We start from the raw sequence: 15729 nt of genomic DNA, 5'->3' as shown, positions 1-15729 counted from the left end.
TGTAACGTTAGCGATAGGTTTCAACCACTTATCATTCTGTTCAAGACCATTACTTCCCTTTCTTACCCCTCGACGCTTATAACTGCCGTCTGCTTTCTGTACATGTTATAAGTAACCATATATATGAAGACAGTAACTGTTCTCGAAAGAACAGATTACTGTTGTTGACCGTGCAGCTTTTCCCTGGAATAAATGATGACTAACTGAAACCTTCAGCTGCCGACAGGTGTTGTTGATATACCACGATGTGGACAGCTGAAAATGTGTGTCCCGACCGGGACTCCAACCCGGGATCTCTTGCTTACATGGCAGACACTCTATCCATCTGAGCCACCGAGGACACAGATGAATAGCGCGACTGCAGGGACTTCTCCCTTGCACGTCTCCCGTGAGACTCACATTCCCAGTTGTCCACAATTCTACATATGTGATGTACCTTATAGACATTTGCCCATTCACTCATTACTCGCGCACGCTTTGGCGATTCCCGTAAGAGTTTGGGCAACCTGTGCGCATTCGCACAGACGAAGGTCAATGGCTGGTAACCTTTCGATCACTGTACTTTATTTTTGTTTTGATTATCACACCGAAAAAGTCCCCGGGAATCCCCTCACCGTCATTCTGAAACTGTAGGCCACTAAATGGTTTCTTCATCCAAAGAAAAATGAACAAGTCACCGGGTGCCACCTCAGGAGAATACAGCGGTGAGGTAAACTTTGATAGCCGAAAGAACCAACATGTGTGGCCGTGTGCCATGCAGAATGAGTTGAGCATTATCGTGGGGCAGAAAGAAACCCCCGGACAGCTTGAAACTACGCTTTGTCTTGGCAGCTTCCAGTAACCTCGTCAGGATATTTTACTAACAGATTCCTGTGACGCTTTATCCATTACGAACATAAACAACACGACGCCATGACAGTCCTAAAAGCACCACCACCTTCCCTGATGGTTGAGCCTTCCTTTTTCGGCGGTGGTAAATGCAAATATTTCCACTGCTTAATTTGCTCTTTTTTCCCGGCGGCCTGTTGATACTGGTTGCATTCAAGTTACGACATCTTCGATGTTATGGTAATTTCCAAGAACGCTTGTAATAGGCATAAGGGTGCCCAAAAAAATACGTACAAAATTTAGGAACAGGTTCCTTACACCAAAACAAGTAAAAAATGTCTAATAAACAAGGACTCTAAAATGCACACCGTAAGAGCTATGATTACTTGTTCATCTTCATTGCTATGAACATCAGATCTCTTCTACCGCAAGGACTTTGCTTTTCATATTTTTGAGGACGTAGTAAGGACCAAAGCCAAAAAAAAGTGTTGCTAGTGTAAAACACCTCTTCTACTGAATAACTCAATAACTGCACATAGTTGTTAACGTAAGAATTTTAGTGTCCATGTTCACTAGATACTGTTTTCTTGTTTTGGTCCACACCACATTATCCTGAAATATGGAAAGCAAAGAGCTTGAAGTAGAAGTGATATATTTCATAGTATACAAGATGAAAAACTGCTCATGACTCTTAAAGTATGCATTTTAGAGTTCTTGTTTACTAGTTTTTGTTTTGGTGTGAGGCACCAGTCCCTAAATCTTACCGGTGCTGTGTATGGAAAGCGCGACTGTCACGGAGCCAGATATCGATTTTGTTTGCAGCGATGTCACAATTTTCGAGCGACTCTTCCAATAATAAATTAATGTCTGGTGTCGTTTTAATGTGAAAATAAAACAATAAAACGCCAATGTAATGTAATTGAGTCGATTGTAAATCGTTTGAGAAGTTTCTTTGCGGATTAAATACATTCTGACGTGTTGAGAAGTCAACTCAACTTCTCCAATCTTGGAGGTATATTTTCTTTTGCTCCTACAAATTACAGCGGCATAATTAACTGCGAAAGATGACTTCATTAACGTTTTTAATGTGCTGCCAAACTCCACATATACACTAAAGAATCGTTTCGCGCTGTGTTACACATGCCAGACATTTACAAAATAGTTGCCAGAGTTTTGCTCTTGTTTCTGATTGACTTTCGTTGGCAACATGTAATTTCACTTATCTTACAGAGGTGACTGGAGCCAGTACAGTTTCGAGTAATATTACTCTCACGTGGCGTTATTTGACTCCTAAATTTAGTACTGTGCAAAACCCTTTAGGTTTCTGTTGGGAGTACCATCTGCTGCCGACTCATTGACACTAGAAATTGCCAGTATTGTAATGGGCAGACGAGTGTCAAACTAGGTTAAAAAACGAACGCTTTTGAGTTCTCATTACAGTTATGTTGTAGCAAATGTCGGAAAAGAGCATGTATAACAAGAAACGCGTGACAGAATGAGATTTTCACTATGCAGCGGAGTGTGCGCTGATATGAAACTTACTGGCAGATTAAAACTGTGTGCCGGTCCGAGACTCGAACTCGGGAACTTTGCCTTTCGCGGGCAAGTGCTCTACCAACACAGTTTTAATCTGCCAGGAAGTTTCATACCAGCGCACACTCCGCTGCACAGTGAAAATCTCATTCTGGAAACATCCCCCAGGCTGTGGCTAAGCCATGTCTCCGCAGTATCCTTTCTTTCAGGAGTGCTAGTTCTGCAAGGTTCGCAGGAGAGCTTCTGTATAGTTTGGAAGGTAGGAGACGAGGTACTGGCAGAAGTAAAGCTGTGAGGAAGGGGCGTGAGTCGTGCTTGGGTAACTCAGTTGGTAGAGCACTTGCCCGCGAAAGGCAAAGGTCCCGAGTTTGAGTCTCGGTCCGGCACACAGTTTTAATCTGCCAGGAAGTTGCAAGAAACACGTGGTTCGATGCTTGGAAATTAACAATACAGCATAAAATCCTCATGGTTTCCTGCTGGATTTCGGAATACACATTGGAAAACGCAGCTTCAAAAACTGTATTATCAGTTGACACTGTCTGAGATTACCACCGTTAATTGTGATTAACGACAGTTCTCCTACAGGTGGTAACAACACGACTGTAGAAATAGATGATTCCTACAAAACAACTCGAAAATACGGCAAAGAACGACTTCTCAAGAACGAAACTATGCGGATTTAGGTGTTTGGAGGTACACAAAGAGAATGTAGGAAATGTTTCATTGATAAAGTGTATTGCAGGAGTAAACGAACTTATTAAGAACTTACTAAGAACTTTATCTTGTCCGGAACCAAAGTAACTGCAGACGCCTGAGAGTCGTACAATACTTTGAAGAAACAAGGATTTGAACACTAATTTGTGAAACATTGAGGGGAATTCGTGTGTTGTGAGGATCCAACTGTTCACTCGCAGAACATCGAGCGATTATGGAAATACAGTATATGAAATATTGTGTCAAAAGAGAAGGTTGAGAAGGAGACCGAGGCGAACTGTATACGTTTCAATACCTGCACTTCCACAATTTGCGCTTGCGTGTTACAAAACTTACTTGCGAATTTTTGTCAATTTTTTATAGAGATATTGCTATGACGACTATGGCAAGAAAAGATTCTTGCCGGCAACAGAAACATCACACGGAATTGTGCATGACGAAGCATCTATGACGAGTGAGATAGGCGAAATTACATTTAATGTCATCATTGGACGACATTCATGTATGGTCGTTGTTGTTGGCAACGCTATAAACAAAATCCATATTGTTCACCTTTTGTCGTTTTAGTGAATGGGAATATTGAGAAACCTCAAGTGTCAAAAAAAAAAAAATAATAATAATAATAAATAAAAACCTTTCCAGGAAACACAAAAGACTTTCCAGATCTTAAAAATTATTCCGAAATTGCGCTAAAATAGAGGGAACAATGCCAATGCACTCCAGACAATCTTGATACATTTTCTTGACGCTAAGTTAAAATTTCTGTAGTAAACATGTGGGCTTTCTCAATATTTTTTAATAAATAAATATCAACCATAACTCACACTTTCTTGCTAATAAGGACAAAAATCAAACAGACTGTGCCTGTTTTCCATTCTCTTTGGCATTATACTCCATACATGATTCTTTCATTAACACATGTTGACCAGTTGCATATGTCAAAATAGAAGTTATGGATGATTTCTTCTTTCGGTGGGAATGACAGTAATATCCGCAGGTTATGTATGTTCATTTCTAGACACACGACCTTCATAAGCCGGACTTACAGGGCTTGATGGAATTACAAACGGATCAGCCAGGTGGAGTGTGTGCTCTTATGCTCTATCAGAGAAACACCCAACTTTAACGATATCAAGGCTCTCATATGAATAACAGGACTGCATTAATTGTGTTACATGAAAGGCCTGTCTGCTATTTCTCTGTGTAGCATTTACTTGAGTTTTAACGGAAATAACATTCTTTCGGTACAACTTCTGTCAACATTCCTTACCATTTAGACCTCTTCTGTTTTTGGTATTTTCGCTTGATATTTCATCTTTGTCGTGGACTCTTTTATTAATATTGTTTCAGGTACCCTGTCCACCTTTCTAATTTTTCTTTTCATCATGATGAAATCTCTACCATTTCGAAGCCAAGAGTGGCGTCTTACTTGAAAATAATGGGTAATAAAACTGAAATCTTCCCTGTGCCACAAGCATTAAACAAAATCTCGCTATTATAGGGTTTTATTTTGGCCTCGATAAAAGCTGGAGAACAAGTGCAAGTGTTTGACATGTTGTCCAGCATTTTTATTTATATAACCAAAAGGAAATAGACTTCATTGTGCTCCTTCGTGCTATTCCTTCATGACAGAGATAAAACCCTGAGATTGCATTCTGTACGTAATGCCCATTGAAGACATTTACTGAAAGCTCACCTAAGTACGAGGGTTGGAACTTAGATAGTGGCAACTATTTATTCACAACCGATACAAATGAGTTACATGTTTGCACCTGTTACTGTCCTTCAGAGTAGTCACCAGCGTTGTGTAGAACCCGTTGCCAGCGATGTGGAAGGAGTAGTATACCGTTAGCAGAGCCTGTTCTGTTGATTCTGCGAGTGGAGCGGTCTGCTGCCTGTCGAATCTCTGAAACAGTTCTGAAGCGAATGCCACGAAGTGGTTCCTTCATCTTCGGAATCAAATCAAAGTCACGAGGACTTAAGTCCAGGGAGTATGGTGGATGGTACAGTACTTCCCAGTCCCATCGACCGAACAGAGCAGCCACAGATTGCGCTGTATGCGCCCGCGCATTGTCGTGCAAAACGATAGGTGGGTTGGGCAGAAAGTGTAGCCGCTTCTTTTGCATAGCTAGTCGCAGGTGATGCTCCACAAACGAACAGTAATATTGTGCATTGATGGTCAGTCGTGGAGGAACGTAATGCATTTGGATAACACCATTGAACCGTGGATTTACACTTTCAAAATCCTTTCTTAAAGAATTTACTTTATTTACTAGCGATTCACCAAGAACATTAACACATTTAATCACACTAGTTAGCGTGGAAGCAGTTGCCAGGAAGTAACTGATTGAAAATAAAATTACCTTTAAGAAATGTGAATTTTATTCCTAAAAGCCTTTTCAAAACGGATTTAAAATTACAATCAGAAAGCACCCTCTAAATATCAAGTTACAACTATTCAGAGGCAGAATAACAATTTCTTTCTTTTATTTTCTTTTTACAGTAGGAGCCTTCGGGCTGAGAAGCTTCGGCCCCTTTCAACACTGCCGCAGTCACGACAGCTCAGAACGACCTGTGAGAAAGTACACTGGTGCAAATCTGCAACACACTAGACTTCTTTAAACTAAAAATTTTTAACAGCTCACACAAACACATTAACTATGCACCCCGTAAGAGGGATGGAAATGGTACAAACACTGACACTAAGAAATTATTTGCCACCGAAAGTGCAATTTGTTTTTAAAAGGACTCTTACGGTGGAAGGGTGGCAACTTTACAAAAATTACTATTTAAATAAAATCCATGAAATTCAGACTTACATAAAGTGTACAACATCCTCTACATTACAGATATACCACCTCTCAAGATGATAGGCAAGATAAAAACATACTTCAGGAATTCGGCCTTTACACTTTAAGTTTATAAATTCGTTAACACCGAATCCGACAAACATGACAGAGGCAGGTATTAACGTATGGCAGACAGACAGACAGACACTAACTGCCTAACAAATGCGGACGAGAGACAGACGAGCAAGCTGGGGACGAGATTGACCAAGAACACAAGTAAAATTTAGCAAGTAAGTGAAACAACATATCACTAATCACTTAACGTCTAATAACTGCGATGTCTGGCGAAGACCTGACGCAGTACCCCCAAAACGCTCTCCCGAACCGTCCGCTGCCAGCCGCTTCAACGGACGCAGGAAGGCGCGCCGATCTCCCGTCTCACGGCGTCGCAGCTCGCACCGGCCAGCCCGATGTCGTGGATTGACTCCTGTTACTCTCGTGTGGCTTCACTACGCCTCGCTATACGCCGCGGCCCACTGGACTCACGCGGCGACCTCACATGCGCCGACGCTCCAGGCGGACAAGTCATCTTGTGTCTCAGTGCGCTACCGACCAACAGATCGATCCAACCGCCAATAACCATTGCCTGAGCAAACTCGAGCAGACTGGCGGCCTAACACATACTAGCACTCCGGACGACAGACAGACACGAACCGCCTCACGAATGCGGACGAGAGACAGACCCCAGACTCACTTGGCTGACCAACTGTCTCCGACTGACTGACTCCCCCTGGCGAGCTCATAGCGCCCCTTAAATGCACGTGAACAGGCAATCTTTCCCCTTTCCCACCAGAGGGAGACGCCAAAGCTGCGATTGCCACAGCGGCGCCACCGCCAGAAACGGAGGGCGACTACATCACACTACGCGCTGCGGCGCATTCTTAGCAATTTTTACCACGGCTCAACCATCACAGTTGTACACGAGAATCACCGTAACTTTCGACTGATCCATTCGCACCGTCAACAGAACAGGCTCTGCTAACGGTATACTACGCCTTCCACATCTCTGGCAACGGGTTCTACACAACGCTGGTGACTACTCTGAAGCACAGTAGCAGTTGCAAACATGTAACTCATTTGTATCGGTTGTGAATAAATAGTTGCCACTATCAAGTTCCAACCCTTGTAAAACGTGTCTTGTGTTGGTATCTGACACAATTGCTGGTTCTGCATAAAATCAAACTAGAGACCTGCAGTAATAAAAGCAATTTCAGTTTGCGCTTTATCTGTATGTAATTTCTTGAAGACTATCAGCACGCCTCTTACACACTATTACCTCAACTGTAACTGCCTTTGTACCAGTGATAACTGGACCTCGATCTTGGAGCAATACTAAGTTTCAGGTTAGAGCTCATCTGCATTCGTATCCAGGTTGTCTGGATTGCACTCTACTTGCTTTCCGATTTATATATGCTTCCTTCTTTATTCTTCCAAGTTTTATGGCTGTATATTTCGGAGACTCCACTGCGTTCGTCTTGTTCTTCCTTATTTACTGACAATTGTCACCAGCATCACCAATGTCCGACATTTTACCACCAATAACGATAAAGATCGATTAAACCAATGAGCAGGAGGCAATATAGATTATTCCCTCCGCTTAAAACCGTGGTGACACATTAACATCTTGAGAAAGTTCTTATCTTGTGCACCTGTGGGGTTCCTCGTCAGATTAGGTGCTACAATGCCTACATAAAAGCACGGAAAATCACAAATAATAAAACTATGCCGCCGTTGAATGGACTTCACCTTAAAACCCCACGTTTCGGCCCCATCTGTGGAGTTCATTTTCAAGGGGGATCATAGTAATTGTAAAATGTAAACTTTCACGGCAGGAAATGTCACAGTTAATAAAATACTCCTACCTACTATGCCGTGGTCGACACGGCTTCACCTAAAAACCCGACATTTCGTCCCCATCGAGTTTTAAATTTAAAGCCATTCAGCCACGCAGAATAACCCGGAACATTTTATTAATTGTGACATTTCCGGCCGTGAAAGTATAGATTTTACAACACAAAAATTCCAGAACATATGGGATTCCTCTATATTATGATCGGCTTATATGGTCAATATTGAGGAGCTACTCGACCGAATAGTAAGGGCTCCGGTCAAAGAAAACCATCATAACGACCGGGAGAGCGGTGTGCTGACCCCACCCCCCCTCCTATCCGCATCCTCAACTGAGGATGGTACGGCTGTCGGATGGTCCCGATGGGCCACTTGTGGCCTGAAGACGGAGTGCCTTTTTTTTATATGTTTATTGTGCGAAACCATTGGTAACTCCATTTTAGCAAAAAATGGGCATGAGAGGTTTCTTAATATTCTCATTATATTGTAAACAAAATAGCAGTCCGGCTACGTGACAATCGCGCATTCGACATATATCGCTTGCCAACGTTCTTGGAAATTGTTGTCTTGTTCTCACTACCTAATGACACGGAGACTGTGAAACTTCGCGATGTAATCTCCCTGCAGTGTTACATACTTTTTACAACGTCAGCGCCATCACTCTATCGCCTCTGCGCTTCATCACTGGAGAATCGCTGATGCAATAGCGACACGGCGACACACAGTGTTCAAATGGTTCAAATGGCTCTGAGCACTATGGGACTTAACATCTATGGTCATCAGTCCCCTAGAACTTAGAACTACTTAAACCTAACTAACCTAAGGACATCACACAACACCCAGTCATCACGAGGCAGAGAAAATCCCTGATCCCGCCGGGAATCGAACACGGGAACCCGTGCGCGGGAAGCGAGAACGCTACCGCACGACCACGAGCTGCGGACGACACACAGTGTGTCTTTCGTCGCTGGGAGTAACCTAAAACTGTTAGGAGTCAGTTCGAGTGAGTAGGTAGCATGAGAAACTAGCTCAAAGTTTCCGTCACGCAGAAATGGCAGCGTCTCGTTCGCCTGACGCACTGGTGCGTTGTCGTGGTGAAAGAGCACATGCAGAGACTTTTCCGACCGTTTTCCAAGATAGACTGGAGTGAGCTTGTTCTTCAAAACATCTTGGAAGGATGTACCTGTCTCTGTAGTGCACTTAGAAACGCAAAGGAGCAAGGATTGCGCCATAGTAGTCCCAGAACATGGCCACAATCATTCCCTCACTAGTGGGGTTCACCCGAAATTTTTTGCTGACGGTGAGTGTGTGGGCTTCCGTGGAGGTGACTGGCTCTTCGTTTGAGTCTTGCAAAATGACATTCACGTCTAAATGTTTGCTACAGTGGATGAAAAGGTAGTCCCATTCAGGAAGCCCCATTCATACTGTAAGTAGGCTGTTTAGGTTTTTACGTTGGTAACGCCATGTAGCGCTCTATATGAAAATGACTGTGCTGTGTGAAGGCTGTGGTTAGTTTGCATTGTTGGAGTAATATTCGCTATTGTAGTGTTGGGCAGTTGGCTGTTAACAGCGCTTAGCGTTGCGTAGCTGGAGGTGAGCCACCAGCAGTGGTGGATGTGGGGAGAGAGATGGCGGAGTTTTGAGAGCGGGTGATCTGGACGTGTGTGCATCAGAGACAGTAAATTTGTAAGACTGGATGTCATGAACTGGTATATATATATTATGACTTTTGAACGCTATTAAGGTAAATACATTGTTTGTTCTCTATCAAAATCTTTCATTTGCTAAGTATGCCTATCAGTAGTTAGTGCCTTCAGTAGTTAGAATCTTTTATTTAGCTGGCAGTATTGGGGCTCGCTGTATTGCAGTAGTTCGAGTAACGAAGATTTTTGTGAGGTAAGTGATTTGTGAAAGGTATAGGTTATTGCTAGTCAGGGCCATTCTTTTGTAGGGATTTTTGAAAGTCAGATTGCGTTGAGCTAAAAATATTGTGCGTCAGTTTAGTGTTGATCAGAAAGAGCGAAATGTCTGAGTACGTTCAGTTCTGCTCAGCTGTTTGAAAATCAAATGATGTAAGAGGTTTATCTGCACAGTAATTCATTAAGTTTTCTAAGGGGACGTTACAATGCCGTCATCGCACGTGAACATTGCCGGGCAACAAGCCACTCACACAGGCTTGTGGTCATCCGTCAGCATTCGTGGCACCCATGTGGAGGTCGTCCGGTCTTCAGGGTCGTGTGTACAGATCCTACGGAAATGCCAACTTTGGACGCGATGTGTACCACACTCATTCTGCGGTTCTCCAAAACAACAATGAAAGCAGCTGTCAAAAGGTCAATGAGAGATTCTTTTAACGAATTTGAAAGCAATATTTTATCTGCAGATTCTAAAACTCATCTCCAAAAATTTTGGTCGTACTTAAAATCTATGGACGCTACAAACAATTCAATACCTTCTCATACTGACAGTACGGGTAATGTAATGGACGATGATAAAGAGAAGGCCGAAATTTTAAACCTAGCTTTCAAAAGCTCGTTTACGGTAGAGGATGGCTGACATAGTGTTTAGTGTATCTGGGATTGTAAAACAGTTAAGATCGTTAGACGCCAGGAAGGCGTCTGGCCCAGACGGTATCCGCCTATTTTATGACTATGCTGCAAATACAGCACCATCATTATTCATCATCTATCAGAGATCGTTGAAACAGAGGAAACTTCCACGGGACTGGAAGAAGTCCCAGGTCATAGCAGTCTATAAAAAGGGCAGAAAATCGGATGCACATAATTACCGGCCAATTTCACTGACATCGATTTGTTGTAGAATCATCGAACATATTTTGTGTTCAGACATAATGACTTTTATAGACACTGAGAAGCTCATCTGCAGAAACCAGCATACTTTTTGGAAACAGCGGTCATGCGAGACACAGCTGGCCCTCTTTGTGCATGACTTACAATATGCTCTAGATACCGGCTCCCAGGTTGATGCCATATTTCTCGACTTTCGAAAGCCGTTCGACTCAGTTCCGCACTGTCGCTTGCTCCAAAAAGAGCGCTCTTACGGTCTGTCCGATGACATATGCCGTTGGATAGAAAGCTTTCTAACAGACAGGGAGCAGTATGTCGTCCTGAATGGGGAGACTTTAACAGAAAGAAGAGTAACAACAGGTGTGCCCCAGGACCGCTGCTTTTTACGATTTGCATAAACGATCTGGTGCTGACAGCGGCATTAGACTGTTTGCCGATGTTGCTGTAGTCTACAGGAAAGCAGTATCAGATGAAAGTTGTGATCAAATCAACGAGGATTTGCAGGAAATAAATGCATGGTGTAATGACTGGAAGTTATGTAACCTACTGCGTATAACAAGGCGAAAATCCTCATTAATGTACGAGTACAAAATAAATGTCCAGTCTTTGGAAGCGGTAACATCCGTCAAGTATCTGGGTGTGACTATTCGAAATTTTCTCAAATGGAACTATCAGATTACACAAGTAACAGGTAAGGCGGTTTATTGGTAGAATCCTGAAGCGATGCAGTCCTTCAACGAAGGGTTCAAAGAAGAGCGGCAAGATTCGTGACTGGTACATTTAGCCATCGCGAGAGCGTTACAAATCTCATAGGAAGTTTGAAGTGGGGCACACTTGCAGATAGACGACGCGCTAAACGGAAGGGGCTGCTCACTAAATTCCAGAATCTGATCTTCGCCGAGGATGTAGAGCATATATTGTTAGCACCAACTTTCAAATCGCGCAATGATCACCATTCAAAGATAAGGGAAATCAGAGCTCGTTCTGAGGCCTTCAGACAGTCGTTTTTCCCTCGCGCGATTCGCGAGAGGAACAGTGGGTGGGGTGGAGGGGGGGGGGGGGGAATATGACTTTGGCGCCTCCGCCACACACCGCTTGGTGGCCAACGGAGTATATATATAGATGTAGATGTAGATAAACAACCTCCTCCAATCGACGGTTGTGTTGTCAGACCGCCTGGTGAAAGTCCGGAATTATGTTGGTTTGTTGCCACATGGCGTTGTACTTTTTCTGAACTGTTGCACCCACGAACTCCCCTTAGAGACTTCCATGACACACACCATCACGTTTGTCACTCAGCTGCCGTTGTACATGGTGTTTCAAAATGAATATATGGGTTTTCTGGTTTTACTGCATTTTTTACATTGACCTTACAATTATAAATAATTCATCAAATGAAAGAGCAACACATACAGTTTTCCGAACAAGTGATTAATTTGAGCACTATTCGTCACACATCGAGTCCATAGGCGAGGTCTTCCCAAATGCTGATTAATGTGACTGCAGTAATTGTTGGAACAATGCCGTTTCTAAAGTCTGGTAGATGAGATTCAATGAGGGCATACACACACGATCCTTTATGAACCTCCACAGGTAAAAAGGTGTGTGAATGTAGAAGTCATGCAAAAGAAGGTCTATCATCTGGATCCTTGCGGCCAATCCAGAGATCAAATGGCTCTGAGCACTATGGGACTTAGCATCTGAGGTCATCGGTCCCCTAGACTTACAACTACTTAAACCTAACTAACTTAAGGACATCACACACATCCATGCCCGAGGCAGGGTTCGAACCTGCTACCGTAGCAGCCGCGTGGTTCCGGACTGAAGCGCCTAGAACCGCTCGGCCACCACGGTCGGCTCCAGCCGTCAGATACAGCGCCCTTTAGCCAATAGGGTACTGAATTATTACAGCGATGCGGCGCACGATCTTGCTGCCCAATGAAGTTCTGTGATGCAGCTTCTTCCAGTTGCGAGAACCATAGTTCTAAAGCATCAGTATAACAAACGCCAGCTATAGTTGCTTCACCGAAAAAGAAAGGCTCACAAAGTTTCCACCGGGATATGCCAGAAAAGGACATTCAATTTTGTGGAGTCTCGTTGCAACTGTACCATCTCATGGGGAGTTTCTGACCCCGAGATGCGAACACTATGCGTGTCCACATGACAGCTTGGATGAAATGTCGATTCATCACTTAAGAAGACACTATCCAGAAAATCATCATCGTCACGCAGCAATATTTCGTTTGCAAAGTTGGTACGTAAAACACAGTCTGTAGGATTCAGACCTTGTAGCAACTGCAAACATAAGGACGTCGATGTAAGCGTCCCTTTAAGTCTCCACATAGACATCACTAGAATTGCGAAATCACGACCTCCCTTCCGAACTGATTTCTTTGGCTTACGCAAGAAGGACTCTCACATGTTCATTTGGTCTTCAGTCACGCTTGGTCGTTCCACACTGTTCCCTTTGCCCACGGGTACGGAAACAATACTGTTTGAGTTGCTATTTTGTAAATGAAAGTTGAGCGCTAGAAATGATACATACCCTTGAAACCTGTATATACATTGTGAAACACCCTTTATTTCAATCGCTGTCAAACCACGCACATAAAAAAAAATGAAAACAAGAAAACGGATTATACGCTGTTCTAATAATGAAAATGTGGCCATATTAAGTATCAAAATCAGTCCTTACACTCGTCGCTGCCACTAGAATTCTGTGTGCCGTATAGTGCTGCCCACTCTCTCTCAGGCATTCACAACAAGAGCACGCGTATTTCAAGCCAAACCGCGTATACCATATTTTTTCAGGATTGCGAAAAAATCGGATGTGTTATAACTTGAATGCACCTCGTACATCCAAAACTCGTCGATGGTGTTCAGAATACCAAAAAGGCAGTTGGACTAGCCTCGGTTCGGCGGGTTTCTTTGAACAAAACATCATCCGAAATTGTGCTAAACGCATTCTCTGAAAATTATTTCGAGCACTTAGTTCATGATCCCATGCGAGTAGTAAACGTTTGTTAAAATACACTTGAACTCTTAGCAACAAATAATCCTGAGTTAATAACGCGCGTCAAAACGGAAACAGGGATTACTAAACACAGTGTTGTCGTAGAGAGATTGAATATTGTAAGCCGCAAATCATCCAAAAATAAACGAAAAATATAGCTATTCAAAAAAGCACAAAAAATTTACATGACGCCATCCTGGGAAAACTAGAAAGTTCGCACGGAGGATTGTAGAGATAGAGGAGAGAAGTTTATTGAGGGCGATAGTGACTAAATATGTATGTTTTCTAATGTTTAATGTTTTATAACAACAGTCCTGTTACTTTCTAGCCACTCTTGAGTTACTCCCGAAGTTATACTTACAGTTGATGGTACTGTCACATTGAGAAAGACATGTTATTATCTGTCGCTCTTGTGCAAAAAGAGGTGTGCAGTGTACTGCTGCATCGATTTTCAATAAGCTACCACTCGAATTCAAAAATTAGCCAACACACACACACACACACACACACACACACACACACACACACACACACACACACACACCTTCTTCCCATGCAACGTAGATCATCCTAATATGTTCAAAAGAGTTGAACATCTCGACTCATTGTTTCATTTGTTTCATTACGGCAGTGTCGTACGTCTTAGAACTCCTAGAAACAAACAGACCTGAACTTACCGAATGAGATAATGTACAGGAAGATAAGGCTGTTATAGCAACTATGACTACGGGTTTTACAACGAGTGTTAAGAAAGGCAGGAAAATAATTTTGTTTATCAACGGTGGCAGAGTACAAACTGCAAATTTCTGAGTAGCCAACGTCAAATATTAAGTGTTGAGGACGAAGATGTCGAGCACACATGAACAAAAATTTAAAAGCGTCGTTGAACATGCCTTAGAGAGTATGTTCCGAGCAAGGTCTTAAGGAATGGGAAAGGCGCACCTTGGTTTAATTCTGCTTAAACAAAGGGAATTTCATCACGCATTCAAGAGAAGTCGAAACCTAGCTGACAAGTAAAAGCTGAACGAAGCGAAAACGAACGAAAGGAGAGCAACGAGAGAAGCGTCCAAAGACTTTGAAAGTAAATTTTTTGTCAACCAAACCACATTGCCGTAGAAAATAGCGCTCAGGTTCATGCCGTGACTTCAGGAAGGCATTTGACACAGCCCCGCATCGCGGATCAGTGAAAAGAAAATACAAGCTTATAGACTATGTGACCCGATTAGCAACTTGATTCAAGACTTCCTTACAGATAGAACTCAACTCGTCGCTCTTAACGGAATAAAATCGACAGATGTAAATGTAATTTCTAGAGAATCCCAAGAGAGTGTGATAGGGCCCTTACTGTTTACAATACATATAAATGATCTACTGCGAAGATTTGGATGCTCTATAAGACTGTTCGCAAAAGATTTGGTTGTCTATCACAACTTAACAAGGCCAGAAGATAGTAACGATTTGCAGAATGACCGCCAGGGAACTGATGGATGGTGCAGGCTCTGGCAACTCACGCTAAATGTAAATAAATGTAACATATTGCGGGTACATAGGAAAATAAATACGCTAGTACACAACTGTAATATTGATGACAAATTGCTGGAAACAGTATCTACCGTAAAAAAATGTAGGAGTAAATACCCAATGCGACCGTAAGTGTAATGACCACGTAAAACAAATACTGTAATAGGAAAAGCAGACACCAGACTGTGAATCACAGGAAGAATCTTAAGGAAATGTAACTCATTCACGAACCTAGTTGTGTGAAAGGCGCTTGTTCGACTGAGTTTTGAGTGTTATTCATCCATGTAGGGTCCTTACCAGGTAGGACTGTCAGAAAAGAGAGAGAGAGAGAGAGAGAGAGAGAGAGAGAGAGAGAGAGATAGAGAGAGAGAGAGATTGAGAGATTGAGAGATTGAGAGATAGAGAGATAGATTGAGAGATAGAGATAGGGAGAGATAGAGATAAAGAGAGACAGAGAGAGATATAGAGAGAGAATACAGAGAGAGAGAGAGATAGATACGTAGAGAGAGAGAGAGAGAAAGAGAGAGAGAGATAGAGAGAGAAAGAGAGAGAGAGAAAGAGAGGGATAGAGAGAGAAACAGAGAGAGAGAGAGACAGAGAGAGAGAAACAGAGAGA

General features: G+C 42.7%; 1 protein-coding gene across 1 annotated transcript in view; it reads left to right on the top strand.

The window, feature by feature from the left end:
- The window catches only part of LOC124550793 (glycine-rich cell wall structural protein 1.8-like), a 34464-nt gene extending 20534 nt beyond the window's left edge, over positions 1 to 13930 (top strand). Inside the window, exon 4 of the mRNA XM_047125517.1 lies at positions 13921 to 13930. Within this exon, the coding sequence (XP_046981473.1) occupies positions 13921 to 13930 (10 nt within the window). The remainder of the gene's footprint in view (positions 1 to 13920) is intronic.
- Positions 13931 to 15729: the final 1799 nt, after the last annotated feature.

Source organism: Schistocerca americana, chromosome 9 (genome assembly GCF_021461395.2).
Source record: "Schistocerca americana isolate TAMUIC-IGC-003095 chromosome 9, iqSchAmer2.1, whole genome shotgun sequence".
Classification (NCBI taxonomy): Eukaryota; Metazoa; Arthropoda; class Insecta; order Orthoptera; family Acrididae; genus Schistocerca; species Schistocerca americana.
The sequence above is the reverse complement of the archived record's forward strand: the minus strand, read 5'-3'. Positions and strand labels throughout refer to the sequence as shown.